This window comes from Rhea pennata, chromosome 7 (genome assembly GCF_028389875.1).
Source record: "Rhea pennata isolate bPtePen1 chromosome 7, bPtePen1.pri, whole genome shotgun sequence".
NCBI classification, from domain to species: domain Eukaryota; kingdom Metazoa; phylum Chordata; class Aves; order Rheiformes; family Rheidae; genus Rhea; species Rhea pennata.
In genome coordinates this window covers 36945817-36957189 of record NC_084669.1, presented here as the reverse complement: position 1 = coordinate 36957189, position 11373 = coordinate 36945817, and the positions used below count along the sequence as shown (strand labels likewise).

Genomic DNA, 11373 nt, shown 5'->3' with positions numbered 1-11373 from the left:
AGGGAAGGGAAGGGAAGGGAAGAGGGAAGGGAAGGGAAGGAAGGAGGGAAGGGAAGGGAAGGGAAGGAAGGGAAGGGAAGGGAAGGGAGGGAAGGAAGGGAAGGAAGGGAAGGGAAGGGAAGGGAAGGGAAGGGAAGGGAAGGGAAGGGAAGGGAAGGAAGGGAAGGGAAGGGAAGGAAGGGAAGGAAGGGAAGGGAAGGGAAGGGAAGGAAGGGAGGAAGGAAGGGAGGGAAGGGAAGGAAGGGAAGGGAAGGGAAGGGAAGGGAAGGAAGGGAAGGAAGGGAAGGGAAGGGAAGGGAAGGGAAGGGAAGGGAAGGGAAGGGAAGGGAAGGGAAGGGAAGGGAAGGGAAGGGAAGGGAAGGGAAGGAAGGGAAGGGAAGGAAGGGAAGGGAAGGGAAGGGAAGGGAAGGGAAGGGAAGGGAAGGAAGGGAAGGGAAGGGAAGGGAAGGGAAGGGAAGGGAAGGAAGGGAAGGAGAAGGGAAGGAAGGGAAGGGAAGGAAGGGAAGGGAAGGGAAGGGAAGGGAAGGGAAGGGAAGGGAAGGAGGAAGGGAAGGAAGGGAAGGGAAGGGAAGGGAAGGAAGGGAAGGGAAGGGAAGGAAGGGAAGGGAAGGGAAGGGAAGGGAGGAGGGAAGGGAAGGGAAGGGAAGGGAAGGAAGGGAAGGGAAGGGAAGGGAAGGGAAGGGAAGGGAAGGGAAGGGAAGGGAAGGGAAGGACGGGAAGGGAAGGGAAGGAAGGGAAGGGGAAGGGAAGGAAGGAAGGGAAGGGAAGGAAGGGAAGGAAGGAAGGGAAGGAGAAGGGAAGGGAAGGGAAGGGAAGGGAAGGGAAGGAGGAAGGAAGGGAAGGGAAGGGAAGGGAAGGGAAGGAAGGAAGGGAAGGGAAGGGAAGGAAGGGAAGGGAAGGGAAGGGAAGGGAAGGAAGGGAAGGGAAGGGAAGGGAAGGGAAGGAAGGGAAGGAGGGAAGGGAAGGGAAGGGAAGGGAGGGAAGGGAAGGAAGGGAGGAAGGGAAGGGAAGGGAAGGGAAGGAAGGGAAGGGAAGGGAAGGGAAGGGAGGGAAGGGGAAGGGAAGGGAAGGGAAGGGAAGGGAGGGAAGGGAAGGAAGGAAGGGAAGGGAAGGGAAGGGAAGGGAAGGGAAGGGAAGGGAAGGAAGGGAAGGAAGGGAAGGGAAGGGAAGGAAGGGAAGGAAGGGAAGGGAAGGGAAGGGGAAGGGAGGGAAGGGAAGGGAAGGGAGGGAAGGGAAGGGAAGGGAAGGGGGGAAGGGAAGGGAAGGGAAGGGAAGGGAAGGAAGGGAAGGAAGGGAAGGGAAGGGAAGGAAGGGAAGGGAAGGGAAGGAAGGAAGGGAAGGGAAGGAAGGGAAGGGAAGGGAAGGGAAGGGAAGGGAAGGAAGGGAAGGGGAAGGGAAGGAAGGAAGGGAAGGGAAGGGAAGGGAAGGAAGGGAAGGGAAGGGAAGGGAAGGGAAGGGAAGGGAAGGGAAGGGAAGGAGGGAAGGGAAGGGAAGGGAAGGGAAGGGAAGGGAAGGGAAGGGAAGGAAGGGAAGGGGAAGGGAAGGGAAGGGAAGGGAAGGGAAGGGAAGGGAAGGAAGGAAGGGAAGGAGGAAGGAAGGGAAGGGAAGGGAAGGGAAGGGAAGGGAAGGGAAGGGAAGGGAAGGGAAGGGAAGGAAGGGAAGGGAAGGGAAGGGAAGGGAAGGGAAGGGAAGGGAAGGGAAGGGAAGGGAAGGGAAGGAAGGGAAGGGAAGGAAGGGAAGGGAAGGGAAGGGAAGGGAAGGGAAGGGAAGGGAAGGGAAGGGAAGGGAAGGGAAGGGAAGGAAGGGAAGGGAAGGGAAGGAAGGGAAGGGAAGGAAGGGAAGGGAAGGAAGGAAGGGAAGGAGGAAGGGAAGGAAGGGAAGGGAAGGGAAGGGAAGGAAGGGAAGGAAGGGAGGGAAGGGAAGGAAGGGAAGGGAAGGGAAGGGAGGGAAGGGAAGGGAAGGGGGAAGGGAAGCTGCACTCACCACCCAGGCACGGTGCGCACGGCCAGGCGCCCACCCGGCTGCAGGACGTGGCGGCACGTGAGCAGCAGCCGGGGGCTCAGGGGTGCCCGAGCCCCAGGTGCTGCCGCACTCACACCAGCGCCACGCCCCGCAGCAGCTCGTCCCGCGGCGCTGCCTCGTCCTCCTCGTCGTCGTCCTCGCCGTCATCCTCGTCCTCCGGCAGCGGCGGCGGCGGGACGGCCCCGGCCTGCGCCAGACGTCGGCGGCGGCCCTCCAGGATGGCGTCAAGGGAGCAGACGAGCGCCAGCCCCAGGCTCTCGCCGGCCGGGCTGCGGAGCAGCGCCGCCACGACACCCACGAGGCGCGGGCGCCGCGCGGCGAACACGCCGCCGCCCTCGGTGCCGGGCAGGCAGCGGGCGTCGGTGAGCAGCAGGGCGTTGCGGGGCCCCGCCGGCGTTGCTCAGCACGCCGGCGCTCAGCGTGTTGAGGAAGAGGTCGGCGCAGAGGGCGCCGAAGGGCGAGCCGCAGGCCACCAGCGCCTGCCCCTTGCGCAGCGCCGCCGCCGCCGCCCGCGCCGTCCACCCGCCGCCGCCGTCCAGCGCCGGCACCCGCAGCAGGGCGAACCAGGCCAGCGCCCGCCGCTCGCCCGCCGGCTCGGCCCGGCCCGCCGCACCGGACCCCGCCAGCGCCTCGGCGAAGGCGGCGCAGGGCACCAGCGCCAGCGGCCGGGCGTCGTGCTGCCGCGGGCGCCCGCCGGGCCCCGCCGGCGGCCGCAGCACGCGCACCCGCAGGCCGGGCCGCAGGGCGTCGGGCCGCAGCGCCTCGCGCCGCCCCCACGCCGCCGGGCCCTGCCGCAGGAAGGGCGCGAAGACGGCGCCGTGGCACAGCACCACGCCGGGCCGCCGGCTCAGCACCACGCCGCTGCCGCTGCGGGGCTCCGCCGCCGCCGGCCCCCACGCCACCACGGCGCAGCCGCTCCGCTCCGCCGCGCGCCAGCGGCCGGCCGAGGCTGGCATGCGGCCGCAGCGCACGGACCGGCGCGGCGCGGTGTGGAGTGCAGCTGCGCGGTGCGGAGCTGCGCGGTGCAGAGTGGTGCGGAGCGCTGCGGAGCTGCGCGGTGCGGAGCGGCGGCGCGGCGCGGGGCTGCGCGGACCGGAGCGCTGTGGTGTGGAGCGGTGCGGAGCTGCGGCGCGGTGCGTAGCGGTGCGGGGCTGCGCGGTGCGGAGCTGCGCGGACCGGAGCGGTGCTGCGCGGTGCGGCGCGGGTCTGCGCGGACCGGAGCGCTGTGCTGTGGAGCGGTGCGGAGCTGCGGCGCGGTGCGTAGCGGTGGGGGGCTGCGCGGTGCGGAGCTGCGCGGTGCAGAGCGGTGCTGCGCGGACCGGAGCGGTGCTGCGCAGTGCGGCGCGGAGCTGCGCGGACCGGAGCGGTGCTGCGCGGTGCGGCGCGGAGCTGCGCGGACCGGAGCGGTGCTGCGCAGTGCGGTGCGGTGCTGCGCGGTGCGGCGCGGTGCGGTGCAAGGGCCGCGCGCGCCCCGGCGGTGCAAAGGTCGCCGCGCGCCCCGACGCGCCACCGGCGCCGCCCCGACGCGAGCGGCGCCCCGCCCGCTGGCGGAGGCGGGGCCGCGCCCCCCTCCCATTGGCTGGAGGCGGGGCGCCGCCCGCGCCCATTGGCTGGAGGCGGGGCGCGGCCCGTGGGCGCGCGCCGACGTGGCGCCGGCGGGGCGGCGCGCGCGGCCCCGCGCCAGCTGCGGCGCGGCTCGGCTCGGCGCGGCGCGCAGGCAGCTGCTGGGCGATGCGTCGAGTGGCCTCCGGCGCCCGGGGCCAGGAGCCCTACAGCTGCCCCTTCTCCCGCGGGGGATGGAGCCTGCTGAAAGGCAAACTGCGAAGGCGGCCGGGCCCCAGAACCGCCGTTTTTCAACAGCGGGAGCGCAGAAAATTCTTGCGAGCGAGCAGGAGCGGCGCGCAGGCGTTCGCTGCTCTCGCGGGCCCACGGCCGCCTCTGGAAGAGACGCAGCAGTGAGTTTGTTTCCCCGTCCGCTCGCCCTCGGGCCTTTCCCCCCCCCGGACCTCCCTTCTGCCCCGCGGACAGGTATGCCGACCAGCTCCACGCCGAGCGGCGGCGCAGCAAAAGCCCGTTGCAACTGAGGCTCACCACCCCTTCAGAGGAGAAAGACGTGTCTTTATTTAACCGAAAACGAGTGCTAGACAGTAATGGAACGTCAGACAAAGATCCGCCGAGTATAAAAGAAACCGCTTTAGTCTACATTAATAACCTTATGATATGCAAGTGTCAAACACTTCCGTGCTACAACCACCGAAAACAGCTTCGCGCTTTCTTACTGCTAGAGCGCAGCGGAGCCCCGCAGTAAGAAGATCGCCCCCTCCCCGGCGAGCTCGGCCGGCCGCCGCGCAACCCGAGGACGCGCTCCGGCGGCCCCGTCCCCCGGGCTCGCCGCTCCGGGGAGCCGAAGGCGGCAACCGCGTTCGGACGCCTAAAGCCGTGAGGCTACAGCCGCCAGCTGTGCTCGCGGGTACTCTTCTCCGGCGAGAACTCCCCGGGAAGCTTGATCGCGCGAGTCAGGCCCGACGGCACCCTCTTCATGATCAGCCAGTGTGACACAGCACAACCATCCTATAGATCAGTTAAGCCCAAATCTATGTTTATTGAGGACCTCTAATATCATGATGCTTTGTTCAGTAATTTGCGAAATGTCTAAATACCGTTAAATATATTTTTAAAAAACCCTAAACAGACTCTGGACTAAACAAGATGAATGTTAAACTAAAAAGTTAGAAGGGACGCTGTTTACATGAACACCTTCTTTAAAAAATATAATTGCTTGCTTTCTTTCTTTTTTTTTTTTTTTTTAAGTCAATTAACCACAGTGGTGAGACGTGCTCTCTTTTTCAGCTGTTACGGTGCAGCGTGCAGAGTTTTACTTCCCAGATGGCACCAGCCCCGTTGTAACCCCAAAGCCACGGCTTCCGCGGGAAACCGTGGCGACTGAAAGGGACGACTTGCGCCCACGTGCAGAACCGTGCTGTCTCCCAGTCGCGCGGAAAAGAGTTGTGTCACCACTGTGCAATGGAGCAGTCGAAAACCAGGAGTCTCTCGGCCAATGCCGGTACGCGGTTGGAAAACCTTCCGTGTTCTACTAGAAAAGTCCATAGGAAGCTGTGAACAGGATCAGTCCAGAGGAGTAAAACTCTACGTCTGTCCCAGTATCAGTCAATATACTGCGATAGCCAACGAAAACCTTCGCCATAGCCTTGCCTCTTCAGCACGCTGCACATGAACACCTCCATGGGACGCGCGTTCAGGTCTTTCAGTGGCACGTTTCCCTAGGAAAAGCCAAAGAGAAATCAGGAGGGCGACAAACCGAGCACCGGGGCCAGGCCCGGGCAAACCTAGAGAGACCCTCAGCTGCCACTTACTCGAGCACAACCAGAGTCACAACCCAGGGAAACCCCGTTCAGCCCGGGGTATCTCCTTTTCCAGCTTTACGCAGCCCCTTTAGCAGGACCGCTGCACGCTGAGCTCTGCAACGCGCAGAGCAGCTGCTCAGATGACTTCGAGGGCAAGAGGAACACCGGTATCTAGCGGCTTGGGAGAACGAGCATTAAAAGCACCGAAGCAAACCGTTTTCTAGGCACGTAATTTGATGGAGTAAGCGCAGAAACCAGCATCCGCAGCGTTTACTAGAAGCGACTTTCAAGGGCGCGGATAAGCTAGCATCACGCGTTGCAGCGTTTTACTACCGCTATCCAGCGCTTCCAACCAATTCTTTCTAAACATTGAGCAAATGATGAGACTGGGCAGAGATGCAGAACAACGAAAGCGGGAGAGCCACACGACGCCTTAAAAACACCGGCTTGACGTCCGTCTAACTTCCTAATCATCGTAGAGGTATCGCTTTGTTTGCGATTCCAGTGGTTTCAAAACTTGCCCGAGGGCGTTATTATTACTAAAGATTCAGCTTGGCCAACGTTTTGGACAAATGGACAGTAACGTGTCGAGCGGTTTCCAGAGGAACCTCAATTCTGCAATTAAACGCAAAAGCTCTCCGTGACTTTCAGAAGATCGAAGAAGATTCCCTACCTTTCCCGTGGTCTGTCCGTAAAGCCCAAAGATCTCCCGCAGCTTCTCCTCGCTGATGGCCTCTGGTCTGTCGATTTTGTTACCCAAGATAAGGATTGGCACGTTGGATATTGTTTCATCTGTCATTAGCGCCTGCGTGCGAGACAGACGAGTCAAGCACAAGCAAAACAAACGCCCATCGTCTGAAGAAACTTTCTGTTTCTTTCTTTAAGCTCCGTGAGAAACAAGGGTGTTCTTTTGGTGCTACGGTACCCCCTGGAAGAGGAATCTTTCCAGAAAACACTTTTAAAAGAAGCTGCTAGCTGCACAGGCTACTTGAAAACTCTCCCAGGATGGCTCGAGAGCCTACAGCGGGTGCACAGCAAGGACATCTAGCACTCTCCAAGTCTTTGAGAACGTACGTATAGATCCACACCGATCCCGTCACAGCATAAAACTAACGCGCGAGTTCCTGTAAGGACGCGCTTTGGACGCTGCGTCGCTTGTGCGAAGGGTGCATAGAAAGTGCAAGTCTGAAGCAGGAGACTCTCTCGGAACCCGCTGCTCCAGCCCCAAAACCGGGAGTATTAACTATAGCTATTCAAAGGTGTTGGTAGAGGCAAGGAAGGAAAAGGGAAGTTTACATTAAGCTCAACTTTGGATTCCATGAGACGCGAGTGATCCGCGCAGTCCACCAGGAAGACAATCCCGTTAATTGCCGGCAGGTAGTTCTTCCAGACCCGGCGAGCTGGAACACAGAAGCGATAAATACCACCCTGTAAAAACGCTACTCGGAGGAGCAGGAAAATTACGCCCGCAATCCGCAGCCACGGTTTTTGTCACGATTTCCTCAAGTCGACAGAAGACCTTCCAGCGAAGGGACGGAGGCTGGGAAGCCACGGAGCGCGCGTTACGCTCCCTTCGCTTTCGCGGGTAATCGCGTCTACTACTCGCTTCTAAGTCCTCTTTTGTCAGCGAGCCAGCCGCACGCCGAGCACGCGGCTAGCTCGGCTACGCAGTGCTTACAGTGTTATTTCTTTCTCTTCTAGCTCCTGCGGCAACCCCGCTGCCACAATCCTTCTGCTCAGTTTGCTGGAAAAAGGCAATACGCAGGCAGATGACTGAACTGGGCGCCGCGCGAGAGGTACCTGGAAGGTTTTATTCGGCTTTGCAGGAGCCGAGGGAACGCGCAGCAGCCGAGGAGGCCTTTTTAGCCAGCCACGACCGCTCCCTCACCTCTCCCACGCCGAGCGCCAGCGAGGGAGGGAATTGTGCTACTCTCCTGAAAGAGCAGCGGGCGCAAAGCCGCAAGACTGGTCTATTCCAGCAACACCGGAGAGCTCTCCCCGTGCAGCTGGACAGACTAATCACGCCTGCGTGTCAGCAACCTTGGAAGTGCTTCTATCAAAACAAGTTGTTTTTGTGAGCTTGTTTTTACAAGCCCATGCCAGCTGACAGACCGACCGGGAGGCATGTGCACGGCTCAGCCCAACATTTGGATATTTAAAGGTTAAGAAAACTTCTCAAAGGTCTGAAGAGCGTGATGGGTCTGAGCTGGCTTTATCGCACGTCTCTCTTCCCAGAGGTTGGGGACGCCTCACATCGCAACAGTGAGTGTACAGAGACTGCTAACGTACCAAAAAATACTCATCGGTGGAAACTTAGATTACTACACTAGTCTAATCTATCATATTACAACTGGGATTGAATACGGTCTTTACTCTTTGTGTATGAACCATGTTCTGAGAATACTCCCGGCAAAGAACCTGGCTAGCTCGGTGGGAGCTGACGCCAGGATGTCTGAAAACAAGCAGCACTAGAAAAGCTTTTCGTTTGCCTGGCCAACGTTTTGAAGATGACCAATTTAAAGACTAGTATACGGAATTCAAACGTAGGTACTACAACGCGCGTAACAGGCTCAGAAGACCCTGTGCAAAAGCCAAGTCGTTCAGACCAGACATTCCCTGTATTTGCGGGCATTAAAAAAAAAAGTAGGAAAGCTTTTCTTAGAACTTCTAGAAAGCCTAAAAATGAAACTCCAGCGTTTATTCAAAAGAATAAGCCTTCTACGTTCAAATCTTCTACGGCTAAAATATTTCAGGCACCACAGCATCAACTTACAGCACATTTTTTCCAGACTGCTAAAGTAACTAGTATCCTAGAGCCAGAAGGTTATTTCCGCATGTAAATCCACAAACCATCTTGGGCAACAGAAATTAGGTACTGCCAGCTCTCTTCGGTAGCTTTTGCTTAAAGTGGCTTGAGAACATCATGGAAATCAGAAGACTGACCTCACTCAGCGCCTCCCGTTCCGCAAGTTCACTTTTACCTTGTTCGTGTCCACCCAGATCGAAAGTTGTAAAAGTCATTCCAGCGATCGTCAGCTCCTCTGATGCTAAAAAATAAAAACACAGGCTGTATTCCAGAAAAATAAACGTGGACGGAATTTCTCGGTGTATATATAAACACCACGCGTGCCTAATACGATATCTCCGTGCTCTATAAAATTCAGTCACTGAAATGGAGCGGGACAAAGTAACTTCTCCTGCCTCCTCGCTCAAGCACACGCGTATTAATCCGCGATTCTCACGCTTTCGCTAGAAACACGCTCCCTCCGCAACAGGAGCGGGTTCATCTCAACCGGACGACGACTCTTCTCGGGCTCTCCGTTTCACGTTTGAGGGGAAGACGCAAATTTACTTCAGCTCGGGAAAGCAATGTGCGAGAGGCAACTGTATGCTCAAAGCCGGTTTTAAGGCTGCTGAAGTCCGCGTCCCCAGCATAAAGCCAGCGTTACGGCGTCTTCCGACGCCGCGCTCCGACACGCGACACGTTAATTAAAGAGAAAAACCGCGCGAGGCGCTCTGCGTTCGGTCACCGGAAGGCTTACTTGGATGTAGCGTGGGGACGTGCTGACCCAGCCTGTCATCTTTGAGCATGTGCAGAAGAGTGGTTTTGCCTGCATTATCCAAGCCCAGGAACACAAGTTTTCCAGACTTTTTGTACAAACCTGGAAGGTAAAGAAAAAATCCAGCAGGCTTTTCTTTGCACACGCGCTGAAATGCTTCGATACCTGCCACCGCTTAGATGCGAATCCCGCTCCCAAAATAATACTGTCATCTATTCACATACAAGTATTTCTAGCATAGACAGAGAACATCACAGGAAAAAAAAAAAAAAAAAAAAAACAACCCAAACCCAACAACAGCAACAACAAAATGCGTCCTGGCTTTTACCAAAGCGATGCAAGATAATACCTACAGCAACTGACGTTTTCTGAGCTCTTATTTCTTCAAATAACATACTCTTTTCTCCGAAAACGTTTTACATCTATGGAATAAGCACCAGAACAAGATGCTCAGTTGCCCCCGTGTTTGATGCATCCTATCACAAGAGCATGCGGGCAAATATTTTTCCCATGCTATGGATTACAGATCAATCTGTCACCCACAACCACCTAAACGCGAGAATGGAATAAACTCGGAGAAGACAGCACGGAATAAACTCAGAGAAGATAGCACGGTAAGCAGGTTTACCGAAGAAAAAGTGCAAAGCATGGAATAATACCCCGTCTTCTTTAAATAAACAGTGACTTTTTTCCAACTTTAGCTATGCATCATGTTTTCCACAGGACTTTTTCAAGAAAAACAACATCCCGAAAACTGTGAGAAGAGTGGTTCGTACGCCAACGACTGTTAATAAAGCCATCCCAGAGACCATTTCGCTACTACTAAAAGAAAAGGCTGGATTTGGGCGTCAGGAATACAATAACCGCATCAAAGTTCAGCGGTCGTTATAAGGAGAAGATGCTCCGGATCCCGCAACATACGTAAGGGAGACCTCACCAAAGGCAGCCACACGAGGATGGGTCCTCCCTTACATCCCAAGCAGCGCCCCGGACAGAGGGCACCTAGTCCTCCAGCAAGGACCGCGGCTGCATCCGAGGCTTTGGCAGGAGGAGCCTTCCTACGGACTCACCGTCACGGGCGCCTCGCGAAATGACTGCTCGCAACGCGGTGAAACAGGCGGCCAAAACGCACGGGCCTCCCTCGGCCGGGCAACGGTGCCTCGGTCAGTGCCAGCACGTTCTCCCCCGCGTGCTGCTAAGTTTGCGGGCTCAGTAACGGGAAGCAACAGCTCGAGGAAAAGCAAGCTAGCTGGCCGCCGCAGCGAGAAATACGCGCGAACGCTGGCAGAGCCGGTTAGCTCGGACGCCGGGAGGAGGACTGGAATTCGCGCCAGTTCCCTCCCTGACCAAGCGGCAGACCTGCCTTCAGCAAGTCACTCGCGACAGGATCCGCAGAGGTCCTCGGGCATCACGCAGGCGATTCCGCATTGGCGAGCCGTCCGCAAAGCGCTTTTAGGCGTCCCAGGCTTGCACGTCCTGGATTCTAGGTACGTGAAAGCGCTGCCCCCGACGCCCACGCAGACAGGGTGCTGGCAGCCCTGTGGCTCTTACTCCTTTGGGCAGTTGTCCAACCACAGCGTTGCTCTACCCGGCTCTCCTGAGCTTCACCCTCCTGCGCCGCTCTGTACAGCGGAGGGACGGCTGCGAGCCCGGACCGGGAGGGCCTACCCTCCGCGTCTGACGGCTGCGTATCTGATCGGCGCGCAACCCCCCCCCCCCCGGCAGCAAACCGTGCGCCTCTAGACAGCGATTAACATCCTAATACGCCAGACGCTTTTCTGTTGCCCTCTTAGTCTATCTTTCTGTCCAAAAGCGGATGCTGCTGGGGACAGGGCACTGAACTGAAGGGGCCTTTGGCCCCGGCCCGGCTGCCCTCGCGTCTTGTAAGAGTTCCAGCGAGAGCCGCCCTGCCAGAAGATATCCCAGAAGCTCCCCGCACTGGGGCAGAACAGCGTTCACCGAGCAGCAGCAGCTCCCCGGGCGCACTCCCCGCCGGGCTGCCTGGGCCCAGCACGCACCGCGGAGCGCGGCCGGTTCAACGGCTGCCGCCGCCATTACCTAGGAACTGCAGCACGCTGCTGACGCCGTTGTAGATCCACTCCAACAGGAACGACATCGCTCGAGAGTGCCGGCCTGCGGGGACACAACCGCGGCGCCCGTCAGCCGAGGCGCGGCCCCGGGTCCCCCCCCCGGGTCCCCCCCGGCCCGGCGCCCCTCACCTCCGGCCGCGGCCCCAGCGACTCCCCTCCCGCGGCAGCCGCCAGCTCCCCGCCGGAAATGCGTCGCCCCGCGCGCCCCGCCCCTTCCGGCCGCGCCGGCGCCGCGCTGGCTCCCACGTCGGCCGTGCGCGTGGCGTCACGGCGCGGCCGCGGGTTCGAGGCCGCCCCCCGGCGGCGGGCGGCGCCGCTGCGGCGCGGCGCGGCCGG

General features: G+C 59.2%; 2 protein-coding genes across 2 annotated transcripts in view; both read right to left on the bottom strand.

Annotated features, from left to right (window-relative positions):
• TYSND1 (trypsin like peroxisomal matrix peptidase 1) overlaps positions 1-2978 on the bottom strand; it is a 5559-nt gene extending 2581 nt beyond the window's left edge. Inside the window, 4 exon segments of the mRNA XM_062580482.1 lie at positions 1988-2064; positions 2066-2132; positions 2170-2413; positions 2415-2978. Of these exon segments, the coding sequence (XP_062436466.1) occupies positions 1988-2064; positions 2066-2132; positions 2170-2413; positions 2415-2978 (952 nt within the window).
• A 1141-nt stretch (positions 2979-4119) lies between these two features.
• Positions 4120-11224, bottom strand: SAR1A (secretion associated Ras related GTPase 1A). Its single transcript, XM_062580149.1, has 7 exons — positions 11167-11224; positions 11006-11080; positions 8930-9049; positions 8369-8434; positions 6684-6787; positions 6061-6192; positions 4120-5303 (listed from the first exon to the last, which is right to left on the bottom strand). The coding sequence occupies exons 2-7, from the start codon at positions 11061-11063 to the stop codon at positions 5187-5189; spliced, it is 597 nt and encodes a 198-aa protein (XP_062436133.1). The 5' UTR covers positions 11064-11080; positions 11167-11224; the 3' UTR covers positions 4120-5186.
• Between the last annotated feature and the right edge of the window lie 149 nt (positions 11225-11373).

What these genes read in the sequence shown, in the direction of transcription:
- SAR1A (XM_062580149.1), bottom strand. Translation starts at nt 11,063, where the DNA reads ATGTCGTTCCTGTTGGAGTGGATCTACAACGGCGTCAGCAGCGTGCTG. An exon ending in CAGCGTGCTGCAGTTCCTAG is followed by an intron (nt 9,050 to 11,005) that starts GTAATGGCGGCG and finishes TTTACCTTCCAG; the next exon opens with GTTTGTACAAAAAGTCTGGA. An exon ending in CGTCCCCACGCTACATCCAA is followed by an intron (nt 8,435 to 8,929) that starts GTAAGCCTTCCG and finishes TTTATTTTTTAG; the next exon opens with CATCAGAGGAGCTGACGATC.